Here is a 12448-nt window from a genome sequence, read left to right as displayed (position 1 = left end):
CCCCGCGCAGGCCCTGCGGGCGCCCGGGAGAGCAGGCCGGCCGCGGCCTAGCCCTGCGCCCCGGGGCGGGCGGGGGGCGGGTGGTGCGGGGAGGGGGCTCTGCCGGGACGGTGGCCCGGCTGGGCCGTGACGCCTCCCCTGGCCCGCAGTGCACCTGCCGCCCGGGAGACCCGCAGCGCCCGGGGCGACTGGGCGCCCAAGCCGCCGGCGCCGCGTAACCCCCGCCTCTGCTTGTCCCCCCCCCCGCGCAGGCCATCGTGTACGAGGGCCAGGACAAGAACCCGGAGATGTGTCGTGTGCTGCTGACCCACGAGATCATGTGCAGGTGAGCGGCGGGCGCGGGCAGTGGGGGCGCGGGCGGCCTCGGCGCCAGCTGCGTCCACAAAGGACGCTGCCTGCAGGCGCCACCACCCCGCCCAACTTCGGGCCGGGCATCGATTGAAATGCAATCGGCCCGAGTCTGCACCCCGAGCCACCGAGGAGCCCGTTCTCCTCTCTCCCTCCCCGGCGGAGACGGCCAGCGCCACCGGCTGCTCAGCAGAGCGGATTAACTCGTGCAGTCAAAAAGGAAAACGGGTCCTGGGTGACGCCTCTGTCCCCGGAGCCGGAGGAGTCAGCGCTGGGACTCATTTTACTGCTTCCTTCGCAAGCACTGGCGTCCCGAGCTCTGCAACTGTCTGTTACTGATAAAAAGGAAACTCTTCTGTACTTATGCCAGCGCTAGCCTATGTGAGAATTGGATTGTGATTCCGTCAGTTAACCTCTTCCCCAGAGTGGCGATGCCTCGTCCATATTGTTGTTAGATTGCGCGCGCGTTCCTTGAGATCTCTGTCAGAAGAGCAGTTTCCCACCTGTTTTTTTCTAAGCACCACCAGAGTCTCACCCCTACATGGCAAATAAAAATGCATCATTGACTTTGCATGTGCGGCATGTGAAACATAGTTGCAAGGCGTAGCAAGGGCCTGGGTCTGCAGGCGACAGTAGCAGGCCGCAGACTCTGAGGGGCATACTCTGCCTGGCTACGGTGCCTGTTGCCTAAATGCCATTTCTGAGCAGACATATTGTTACAGCGCTAATATACAAAAGCTGACTTTTTCTCATATCAGGTAATAAATATAAATTACAACCAATAAAGTGGAATTTCTTTATTATCCACTTCTGCATGTACTGCAATTAACATAGAAAGCGCACAGATGTGATTTAAGCTCTAAGTGGAAGACTGTAGACTTTCTTTAATCACTTTAGCTGTCAGCTTTAAAAGGCTTTATATACTTTGCCAACCATATGGTGTTAATTTAGCTAATTTAGACATGTAACCATTATACAAGTATGCTTTTTTAAAATGCAAGAAGCATAACATTTTTGTTTCATTTCTGCTTTAATTAAAGTTTCAATAACGGAGTTAAGGTGGGCTTAAAGAAGGAACAATGGAAGTTTCTGATAGATTGATGCGTGCCTTTGTGGTGATAATTAATAAATGCCCAAAAGAAATATTGGTTGAAGGTGGCATCTTGCACCTTTTCCAGAAATAACAGCTTGACAATTAGAGGTAAACAAAAGCGGGAGCTGTGAAAAGTTATTCCCAAGCCTCCTGCCTCCCCTTCTCCTCAGTTCATTGCAAAGACAAACACCGAACACGCTTTCCATATTTTAGCATCAGAATTTCTGTAGGAGCCGGGCTGCTCTCCTAGGGTACCAGACACTGTTCAACTTTGTTCCTTCCGGTAGAAACTTACATCACGAGTGTAGCCGCAGAGCACACGAGCTCCCTGGGTTTACGTTTGCCAGACTGCTGTGGTAGGAGAACTTGTTGTCTCTACTCAGACCGCTTTAGTGTCAGGCTTCAAAAAAAAAAAAAAAAAAAAAAAATTACAAGTTGGGCATAAAAGGACGCGATGCGTACTGAAACCAGTGTTTACCATTGCTCCACAGCCGGTGCTGTGACAAGAAAAGTTGTGGCAACAGAAACGAAACGCCCTCAGACCCTGTAATCATTGACAGGTAAGGATGACTTCTTCATTTCTCAAAACAAACCCGCAGCAGCAGCCCAGCCCTTTCGCTTGTGCTCGGTTTCTAGCTGCTCCGTTTTTTTGGAGTCTGGTGTGGAGCTCATCTTGCGAGTTGCACCATTTGTTGTCCGCGTGCGTTATCATGCACAGGTGGGTTGACTGGGAAACCTGGTGGCTCGCTCTGTGGGGATTCAGTAATTGCTTGCGAGTTGTCAAGGGAAGCAGTATCATCTGCCACTGCTCTCACTGTGAGGAGCACTTTATGCCTAGAGATTTGCTGGCTTTCAACCCAGAGATATGTCATAAAATGCTTTTTGCTAATTTGTTAACAAGTATTTCATTTTTGCCTTGTTTTTATCTCGGATGATAGCTGAAGTTGAGACTTGGGTGGCGTTGACTGTTGTAATTGTTGCCCAGTGTTAGAATGAATTTAATCTGCTCTCAATTAGCTGCAAAATGTCTCCTAATTTTTTTCCAATTGTGGCTGTCGCTTTATGTCAAGTAGCAAATATGTAACTAACAAACCAAAGTTGTTATAATTGAAACTAATTACACACGCTGGTTACATTTTCCAACATTAATTTCCATAACTAGATGAGCTGTATGCATTCTTTACCTTGCTGCTTTTCATCTTGCGATTTATCATATTCCTTGGGCAACGTCGCATCCTTTTAAGATACTAATCATTAGTCCTAATAGTGCTAACGTGCGTTTGGCATTGCTTTGGTCGAAACAACAAAAACATCCCCTTCCACCCTCCTCTTCCAACACTCACCCAAATCGCTGGCTTTCGGTGACCTGGAGGAGAGGAGGAGTCCTTTCTTCCCAACAGTGGGAGGAACAGTAAGAGGCCCAGTGTGTGATTGACTGCAGATTTCGCAATTGGTACCCAAATCGAATAAATGTTAGGCTTGTACATATGACACCAGTTTTGTGAGGCAGAGGGTTAGACGGTTTTGAAGAGGGGTTGAATTTCAGCAGCTTTCATTACAAAGTTATCTTTTGATCGTGAACTTTGCTGTCCAGTGTCTGAAAAATTAAACCCGGAAAACTCTATGAGTTAAGCCTAAAGAAATATGCACCACCAGTGGAGAGCAATGCTAATGTTTAACTAGCTGGGATAGCTGTTTGCTTAGTGGAGAATGTTCGGTATCTGACAGAGAGGACAGCTCTCTTATTAGTAATCAAATAGGGCTGACCAGTTGTGGCCGTCACTCAGGCAATTGAGAACAAGTTCAACACTTTATAGAACTCCAACTCCAAAAATCAATAGAATTATATTTGTCTTTAGTGTGGTGGCTATGGAAATCGTACGGCCTTGGATTGTCGTCTCGTCACCGAATTCATTTTATTTTGTTTTTGACTGGCTAAAAGTGTTTGAGCAGCTCCTGGAATCTTGTCTGAGCGTGAGATGCCTGAAGAGGCGGTGTGTGTTTGCTGGCAATGCAGGATTGTGAGGCGTGCCTCTTTGGGTTGTCTTCGGTTGGTGAGATGGTGAGATTTTAGAAAGGTGACTTCCTTTTAAATTGTGACGTCGTCAGCACAATAACGGAGGGGTCGTGCCGATTCCACGAACGTTTGGGATACTGTGTGTTCCCTTCAAAATCACGTTGGGTTTGTGTACCATTCAATCATTTATCGACTGTTGATACTGAATACCTTTTAATACTCAGTTTTAATCCACGCGGTGGGAAATATCTTCCCTTGATATGCAGAAATGTCCCCTTTCATTCTTGTCTGGATGCTCTCTTCTATTTGGTTAATTGAAGTGTGTGCCGAGATTACCTTTCTAGTCTAAGAGAAGTGTGTGATCGTTTGATATTCCAGAAGCGTGAGAGGAGGGGAAAAATGTAAAAACATTTGGCTAATGGGTTTACCAAGTTTATTTGAATAAGGAGGATTGCAGCCCCATTTACGCCTGGCGTCAATGCTTTGGAGGTCTTAATTATTGATGAAAAATCTGCTTGGCTTCTAAATTCAAAGATATGACAATTTTACAGGAATTTTAATCACCTTCCATGTTAGGGATTTTGAGGTAAGGATAGTTTCTTAAGTAATGACAGACACAACTGAGAACAGACAGGGCTGATGGGGGGGTGGGAGGGAGGGGAGGGTGGGTGATGGGCATTGAGGAGGGCATCTTTTGGGATGAGCACTGGGTGTTGTATGGAAACCAGTTTGGAAATTTCATGTATTTAAAAAGAAAAAAGAAGTAATGACAGAATGTACATTTTTAGCATTCTTAAGAGAGCTGTCACTGACAGTGGATAAACACTAATTTTGTTGCCCGATGGAGATGCTCGTGAAACCGTTGCCGTATTGGCTCTTCCTCCAGTTTAAGGTCTGTTTCTAGGGGGAAAGCGAAGAATCTCGTGTTCACTAGGGCAAGTTGTGTTAATCAGAGAAAGAAAAAAAAAAAAAAAAAAAACACCTGCAGGAGGGGAACATCTTTAGAGAGGTGCAGTCTTTCACAGCTGAGATGAGTTTCAATTCCATAATGATAGTCATTTCTGGGGGGGGGGGGTGTTGCCTCCTAAAATTAGTCGCTCATGTTGAGCTGCTAGCCTGTGCTCCCTCTGGAGTATTGCAGGATAAAAGATCCCATCAGATTGGTGAGTCAGTCTACAGGTCCCCATCAGCAATGTCATCACTTGGTTAGTTGGCTTAAAAAAGAATTATATACAATGTGCTTCGCCAGCTCCTTGTGGCCTTTGGATACATTTAGCAGGTTCTGACCAGATAAGGCATATTTGTCCTGAGGATATAAACCAATAATTCCAACCTGAATTGAGATCAATGGGCCCACATTTGTTCTAACCCACACCGAGCCTCTTCCGGCACGCTGAGACTGCTTCTCTGTGTTATGAGAACAGAGGAGTAAGCTTCCCGCTCTGGCAGGGAAATCACATTCTATAGACTCCGATGCCTTAAATCAATTAATTACACAACTTAGTTGTCTTTCAGAAGCATTAAATACTCATGAACAGCATGGAAGACGCGCTTCAGAGGAAAGAAGGGGGGAAAAGTGAGGATATTTTGTATTATCAAACCCTTTTAATTTACCGTGAAGGTTTCACCTACGTTAACTGTCGTCTTCCTCATAAAACAATGCCAGACAAACATCTTTTATAGCTCTGAAAATACAATTACACCGCAGTTGACGTAAGCTAACGTCACGACTTGTGGGGTAAAGGAAAGGAGAGGCATAACGCTGGGAAGTAAAAGCACGGTCAGTGGACGCGACGGGACAGTGTCCACGGTAGATCGCGGTGACCTGTGGGGAGCCAGACGCAGGGAGGGAAAGGTGTGCGTGTGCATACGCACCCACGTACACGTGTGTGTGTGTGTATGTGTGTGTACACATGCATATGTAATTTCTTACGGTGTTCCTGAAAAGGATGGGAGTATCATTTTCCTCATGGAATAATGTTTTCTGGGAAAACACAAAAGCAGATGGTTTTCATTAGGAACACCCATTGTCCACATATCCCAACTATGAACAGATAAATCTCTCTCGTTTCACCCGTACATTCCAAGGGCTGTAAATGATTACAGGATGTCGGTGTGGCTGCTAAACCAGAACCACACTTTGGCTCTCGTGCTCCCCCTGTGCCATCCTGGTGAGCGCGCCCGGGGCCCTCCTGGAGGTGCCCAGCAAGGCACGCGCCCTCGCCTCCCTGGCGCACTTGGCCCCCCTGGGTGGACCGGGGGCGCCCGGGCCCACGTGTTGCAGCCCGCGAAGCGGCGGGCGCCGGGCGCCGTGACCGTCCACGCGGGCCGGGTCGCACGCCGTGTGCTCGCGCGGTGCCGGGAGCGTGCTCGGCGGGGTGGTTCCAGATGGCACCGTCTCAGGCGTCCTGCTCGCTGGCACCTCCGTGGCAGGCAGCGCCCCCTCCCCGGTAAATCTGGCATCGGTCTATAGAGTCGGGGAGACTTCTCATTCCAAGTCTGTCCTACTTTCCTGTCTGGAAGCCAGACATCTGTTTATCCCATTTTCTTTCATACAGAGTTTGGAATAGCTTTAGTTTTGGGGGGGGGGGGGGGATGGGGAGGGAAGTTTTGTCATATTTAACAGCTGTTACAGAATTTCAACCCTGTGGGCTCTGAAAATACTTTTCGGCTGACCTCAGATTTTTATACATAATCGACGTGGGGTTGTAGAAAAATATTATTTACTTAACCTCTCATTGTCTGTGATTTCACATTGTCCTTACTCTGATGTGCTAACTACCAACAATTTTAACTTGCCCCCCCCCCCCAGCCTTGCCTTGATTCATTTACACGTTTTAACTTTACACCTTTAAAGTGATTGCAGAACGGTAGCTGAAGACCGATTGGAGATTTTCTTCCTTTCTTTTCTTTCTCTCTCTCTCTCTCTTTTTTTTTTTAGTCAACAGTGTTTCCTTTCACTTCCTGTCACAAAGGTCAAAGAGAGCCGACCTTTGCTGGCGGTCCCCCTCGCTGAATTATTCATGGCATTGACTTTTTGTCAGCACACACAGTTGTGCTCTGGGACATTTTATTCATTTACCTCATTTAAAGCGCCTTTCTGCACCTGTTCAAGTATTAATATCATGTAATTTGGGCCTAATGCCGATTTTGCTGAACACTCATTATATTTTTTATTAGCTATATTTCCAAACGATTATGTATGATTATTACCAAGCCTTACAAACAGCACCGGGCTATTCCCCAGCCCTTTACATCTTCTTGTCAGGTTGTTTTCAGAAGCGGGGAGGATAAACATTTGACCAGACCCACTGTTTTTATTCCTACTCCATCTCCAAGCCGAGAACTTAAAGCTTCCTCCCTCATGGCTTTGCACGAGCGTGATTAAATCCAACTCTGAGGGAGCTGTACAAATGCCAGCATTTATAAGGTCAACGCTTTTGTTAAAAATGCTATGTAAATGAGGATCTGCAAAAAGGGACATTAAATAAAATTAAATTCATTGTCTTCTTTAATGTCATTTACATTTTGGCTAAGCCCCGGCCTGTCAAGGAGGATTTTAAAAATAATTTTAATTACACATCATTCAGGGATCTAGGGTGTTCTATTCAGTAGCATTTGGATGCCCTGCAACACGGAGACTGTTTATTAACTGCCTAAACGACATCACGTCACTTCATCTGCATAACGCGATGAAAACAGTGCAGTTTGGTGTGAACCTTCCCTTCTCGGTTTTCCTGAAGATGGGACTATAATTATCTGCGAACAGGCCTTGGGATCCCGGAGCCCTCCTCTTGCTCTCTGCCGTGGGTTTGAGGCGCGGTGCGGTTCGGGGTCTGTTTGAATACGCTGGGACTTCAGCGGAGGGAAGACCTTGGCCAGGAATTTGGCAACAGGAACACACAGTTGGGATGAATGGATGTGGCTACAAAGAATCTGATTTTGCCTGGCACCGGCCCCATCTGGCTTTGTCACACTCAGGTGTGAATGGCCGTTTTATTCCCTGGCACGCCAGTGGGGAGAGGCAAAAAGTTCATTCATCCCTTAAACATTTTTCCATAAACTTCTGAAAATAAACAGGAGAGGAAGCACTACGTTACTGTCTGACAATGACGTGCTTTCACTTACACAGGGAGACACCAGAAACAGGTCCGACTTTGTTCTCCCCGCCCACCCCCCCCCCCCCCCCCCCCCCCCGGCAGCCCCAGGGTCGGAGGAGAGTCTACATCATACATGCAAAGTCCGTGTGCTGGCTGTCCCCACACGCCACGGTGGTTCGGGGCCACCACCAGGCCCAGCGCCCGCCTCTCTGGTCTAGGCCGAGGAGGCCCGCGGAGATTTATGGCTGTGCCTGGCCTGGGCAAGGACTCCATGGCCAAGCCAGGCAGAGGCTGGGTTTTAAAAGCAGCCACACGCTCGTCATGATTTCCGCAACACTCTCAAACAACTCGGATTCTTGACCGCCTGAGCAAGGGAGAAGCCTCTTTGCTGCCTCTGCTGCTGCTGTAAGCAGGAGCCCGGGGCGGCACGCAGGCATGAAAATGCAGGGGGCGGAGGGGAGGGGCTGGAAGCCGGGCCTGTCAGAAGCTATACTCTAGGAGGTATGTTGACGCAAGCCATTCCGTGCCTCTGCGGCAGCCTTATCAGGTGAAAAGCAAAGATATTGCCAGTGCCTGTAATTGTGTTAGGATGGCTTGGATGAATTGGATTACCTTATGGAAAGCCGTCCAAACTCGGGGTTCTGTTACGCATGCTTACAGGAAGCAAATAATTACTCTCTGTGCACCAGCAGATAATTGGGGCTGGCCACAGGCCTTCTCGTGCCGCCGAAGCGGGAGGAGCTGGCCTCGTCAGAGCGTTTAGGAGACAAACCGGGAGGGTGGTGGTCCCTGTGCATGTAGGCGGCTCACGCTGATGCTGTGATTTCGGTTACTTTTCAGAGATGGTGAATAATTTATCAGAATTCAAACTAACAGCGGCAACGGGCGGCGCGTTGGAGGAGATAAAAATTGCACGCTCTAATGATGGAAATTGTCGTTGCAGACAGGAAGTGATTGACAAGTAGGGGTGCAGGAAGTGAAAACTCAAGGAGCTTAGCCGGGGCTTGGGCACAGCTTCTGGAGCTTGTGCTCGGAGAAAATGAAAACCATGCCCTCCCGTTAGCCCGCCAGAACACAAGCCCCTCTTGTTTGTTTATCTACCTAGCAAATCTCCCCAAAACGTTTGTGGTCAAAAGTCTACATAATGAGACATTATGCTGGTATTATTAATGCTTTAAAATAAAAATATGGCTATAATTTAGAAAAATAAGCAGAGGAATTTTATGTGTTAAGGGTTTTTTTTGGGGGGGATTGTATTTTATAAGCTTCTCGGTCTTTGGGGGTAACTAGGGTTCATTAAATTGTAGAAAGCTTGAAGAGGCTGTTTTCAAAACTATTTATTCAGCAAACAGTCTGTCCTATCTATCAACATAATAAATGCTATACATTTGCGACCAGTTCGATGAAGGGCACGGTGGGGGCTGGGGCAGGGAAACTGTAACGGGTTGTTTTTGAATCACTGGTTTCCCTTTCCCTTTAAAAACAAAACAAATGAGAACTCTCCCTCTAATTCCTTGGCTGGAAGTTGCTCAGCTAGAAAACACTCCAAATGCACGCGGGGCCGTGGAGCCAGCGGTGGACCGAGTGCCGCGTGTGAGCGTGCACAGGGGCAGCCCTGCTTCCCCCAGTAATTCACTAGGAAATGAGTTTAACATGTGCGGAAAGGAAGGGCTCAGAGTTTGCGTCGTTGGAGGACCCAGAGCCCAGGCCCCGCGGACGGAAGGAGTAGGCTCCAGCTTGCCTCTGCTGGGTGTGGAGGGGAGCTGCTCGCACATCTGGGGAGGAGGCCTCGGTTAGCCCTGACGGGCAGCTCCAGCCGCCCCTGCCTCCGCCTCCCCTTCCTCCCCCACCTCTCCCTGCCCCCTCCCCCTCCTCCCTCCTCGCTCTCCCCTGCCTCCTCCCTCCTCCCACCTCCCTCCTCCCTCCTCCCTCATTGCCTGTATTTTCCCTTTTCCCTCTCTCTCAGCAGAAGGCAGTGGGGGGCAGGGTGCCGTGTTAAAACAAGACAAAACTTGGGCAGTGTTTAAGGCCCTGAAAACATTTGCCCTCCTGATGATGAAGTTCCAAAGGGGGAAAGACCCGCCTTGGCCTGAGCCCCCATCTCCCCGTCCGAGTAAAGGCTTCAGCAGTGGCTTCCTGCACATCCTCACAGCCTGATGTAAGTTTTCACTGAGACGGAGACTTTTCGCAGGAATGGCCGGTCTGGATGTGGTGGTGTCACTGGAAAACGGGTCTGCAGGCCGCCCCTGGCGTGGGGCCATCCGAGGGTGACCTATGTGTAGCATAAGAGTGTGGGATTCGATTGTAGGCACAGGTGGGCGGCACGCCTTCCCGAGGCACGTGTGGGGGCAGGCAGGTAGGTCACCCTGACTCTAGGTGGGGGACGGGGCCTGCACAGAAGGCGCAGCAGGGAAGGGTGCCCCTTTCACCTCAACCAACACCCGACAAGACCAGCTAGACATTGGGGAGGGGTCGGGGATGGTCCTGTCCAGTCCTGTTGAGGAAGGGGGGGGCCCTCCCTGAGAAGGCCCTGGGTTTTCTAAGACCTTCAGTATCCGGGGGTGTGGTGTGCAGGTACCCAAATCCCGTCCTGACCAGTTTATGCAGATGTCCTTTCCAAGTTGTTGCCGCTCAGGTCACAGGACCATCCAGCTGTGTGGAATGACATCCTGTGGCCAACAAGAAAGACCAGGAGGCACAAAGCGGGGCTGAGGACGGGGTGGTCACGGAGCAGGGCCACGGAGTCTACACCTGTGGCCAGCGACAAACCACCCCTACTTGGCATTTCCTTCCTCCGCATTTGATATAGATTCCAAGGTGGTCTGAGAGTGCTTTTTGGAAAAATTGATATATATTTTTTTTTTTTAAGTGAGCTCTAGGCCCAGGGCTGGTGGTGGGGCTCGAACTCATGATCCCGAGATCAAGAGTCCCATGTTCCCCTGACGGAGTCAGCTGGGCGCCCCCAGACTTCATTTTTTTAGAGCAGTTTTGGGTTTACAGAAACACGAGAACCCGGGCAGAAAGTACAAAGTCTTTCCCATATTCCCGTTTGGTAACGTCTTGCCTTAGTGAGGCACGTTGTTACAATTGATGAGCCAGCACTGATATGTTGTAAGTAAACCGAAGTCTGCTGTTTAGTTAGGGTTCACTCTGGATGCTGTGCGTCCCAAAGGTCTTTTCCTACAACAATGTCATGCAGGGTGGTTTCACTGTCCTAACCATCATCTATGCTCTGCCTTTTCGCCTCCTCACCCCCGGCCCCGGGCAGACACTAATCTTCATACTGGGCCTGTACTTGTGCCCGCTCTAGAATGTCAGTCATAGAGTTGGAATCACACAGTGTGGCCTTTTCAGATTGGCTTCTTTCACTTAAAATATATTTTAAGAGCCTTCCATGTATTTTTATAGCTTTATAACCACTAATAATACTTTTTGAATTTCTGTTTTTCTGTTTTTTCTTTATGAAAGGTTTCTGGGCAGTGTTTTCCCTTTCATTGACTGTGTCTTTGGAGTAAACTCCCTTACTCGTGAGCTTATCATAGCAGTTAGTGTTTTGGTATTTGGATGTTGTCTGTGGGTTTTTCAGAAGTTTACGTGATCCACCCCCATTTTTGTTTTTAAAACAGCTGGCTCCTTTGCAAAGAAATGAAAACTTTTTACCGAGACTTTATTTCAGTGGTGTCACTCCATTTTGCTTATTATTTGGGTCCCCACCTCCCACCCCCAGAAATACTTCTTTGGAATATTTAAATAGCACAGGCCATAAAAGGAGAACGGTTAAATTATCGGAAGGCAGAATACTACACTGTGGCCTGAAAATGGAATGAATTCAGCATTCAGCGGAGTTGTTGGCTTTTTTGGTTTAATAAATTAAACTACAAATTTTCCTAATTGCCAAACAAAATGTTAGGCCAGCTTTAGCCATTGCTGACAGTGAAACACAACATAAAACCTGCTGAGAGTTATATGTGGTATTTAATATGAGACAGAGCAACGAAAGGGTTTTATGGCGAAGTATGAATTCACACCCAGAGCATTTGGTTCACATTAGGAGAGGTTTGTAAATCAGATCAGTGTGCCGGGATGGGGTGGTCCCCAGCAACCTCTCTCCTGTCTCCTTCCTGATATTTGGTTATTGGAATTGCTACCAAAGGGATCTCGCCCGTCCATTTCCATTTTCTCAATGAAGCGATTTGTCCTCTGACATCAGGAAGATTGGGTCAGGAAATAAGTGGGGGATTGGATTAGACGTGATGCTCATCCCTACCGTCCGAGGTCACCGGCCTGAGCCGGCCACCGGGCAGCAGCCATCAGTTACCGAGACGTGGGCTGCCCATCGGTCCTTGGCCGGCGGGGACCCCAGGGAAGGTGAGAAGGATCTGGGAAAACTGCTTTCAGGGGAAAAAATGGCAATAACTATCATTTATTAAATTTGACAAGCAGGTTCTAAATATAACAGCCCTTTTCCCAAAGATCATTACTTTGAACAAATAAATGAGTTATGCAAGTTAATAAACGGCTAGGTTCCCCGTCCAGAGGCGTGCCTTTGTGCAGCTCAAAGATACATCCTGCTCTCTCCCGCTGCCCTAACGAACGGCGGATGCTCTCCCGTTTCTGCTGGCCACCGAAGCTTTTGTGTTGGACGCGCTGCTCTTAGCATATAGCGTGCCCACGACAGTCTCAGAAAACGCTTGGCAGTAAAAATAAACTTGCCTTGGTTGAGAACGATATGACACGTGGATGTGCCTTACCGTTTCGAAAAGGCTTTCGTACACGATTGTGAATTAAGCAAGGTCTAGGAGTCCATTTAACTTTAAGGGAGGACATGATTTGTCTGCTCCCGTTCTCGCGGTCAGAAGCGTATGTGCTGGGCTGGGGCATTTGTCACGA

The 12448-nt window shown here is 48.4% G+C and overlaps 1 protein-coding gene across 11 annotated transcripts in view; it reads left to right on the top strand.

Annotated features, from left to right (window-relative positions):
* The window catches only part of EBF3 (EBF transcription factor 3), a 126574-nt gene that overhangs the window by 12563 nt on the left and 101563 nt on the right, over positions 1-12448 (top strand). For all 11 annotated transcript variants that reach the window (XM_019424590.2, XM_019424603.2, XM_019424604.2 and 8 more), the window contains 2 exons: positions 252-325; positions 1933-2001. In XM_019424590.2, the coding sequence (XP_019280135.1) occupies positions 252-325; positions 1933-2001 (143 nt within the window). The remainder of the gene's footprint in view (positions 1-251; positions 326-1932; positions 2002-12448) is intronic.

The sequence above is a fragment of the Panthera pardus genome, unplaced genomic scaffold, assembly GCF_024362965.1.
Source record: "Panthera pardus isolate Hobbes unplaced genomic scaffold, ASM2436296v1 HiC_scaffold_22, whole genome shotgun sequence".
Classification (NCBI taxonomy): domain Eukaryota; kingdom Metazoa; phylum Chordata; class Mammalia; order Carnivora; family Felidae; genus Panthera; species Panthera pardus.
Note: the sequence above shows the minus strand (reverse complement) of the source record. Positions and strands in the feature narration are given on the sequence as shown.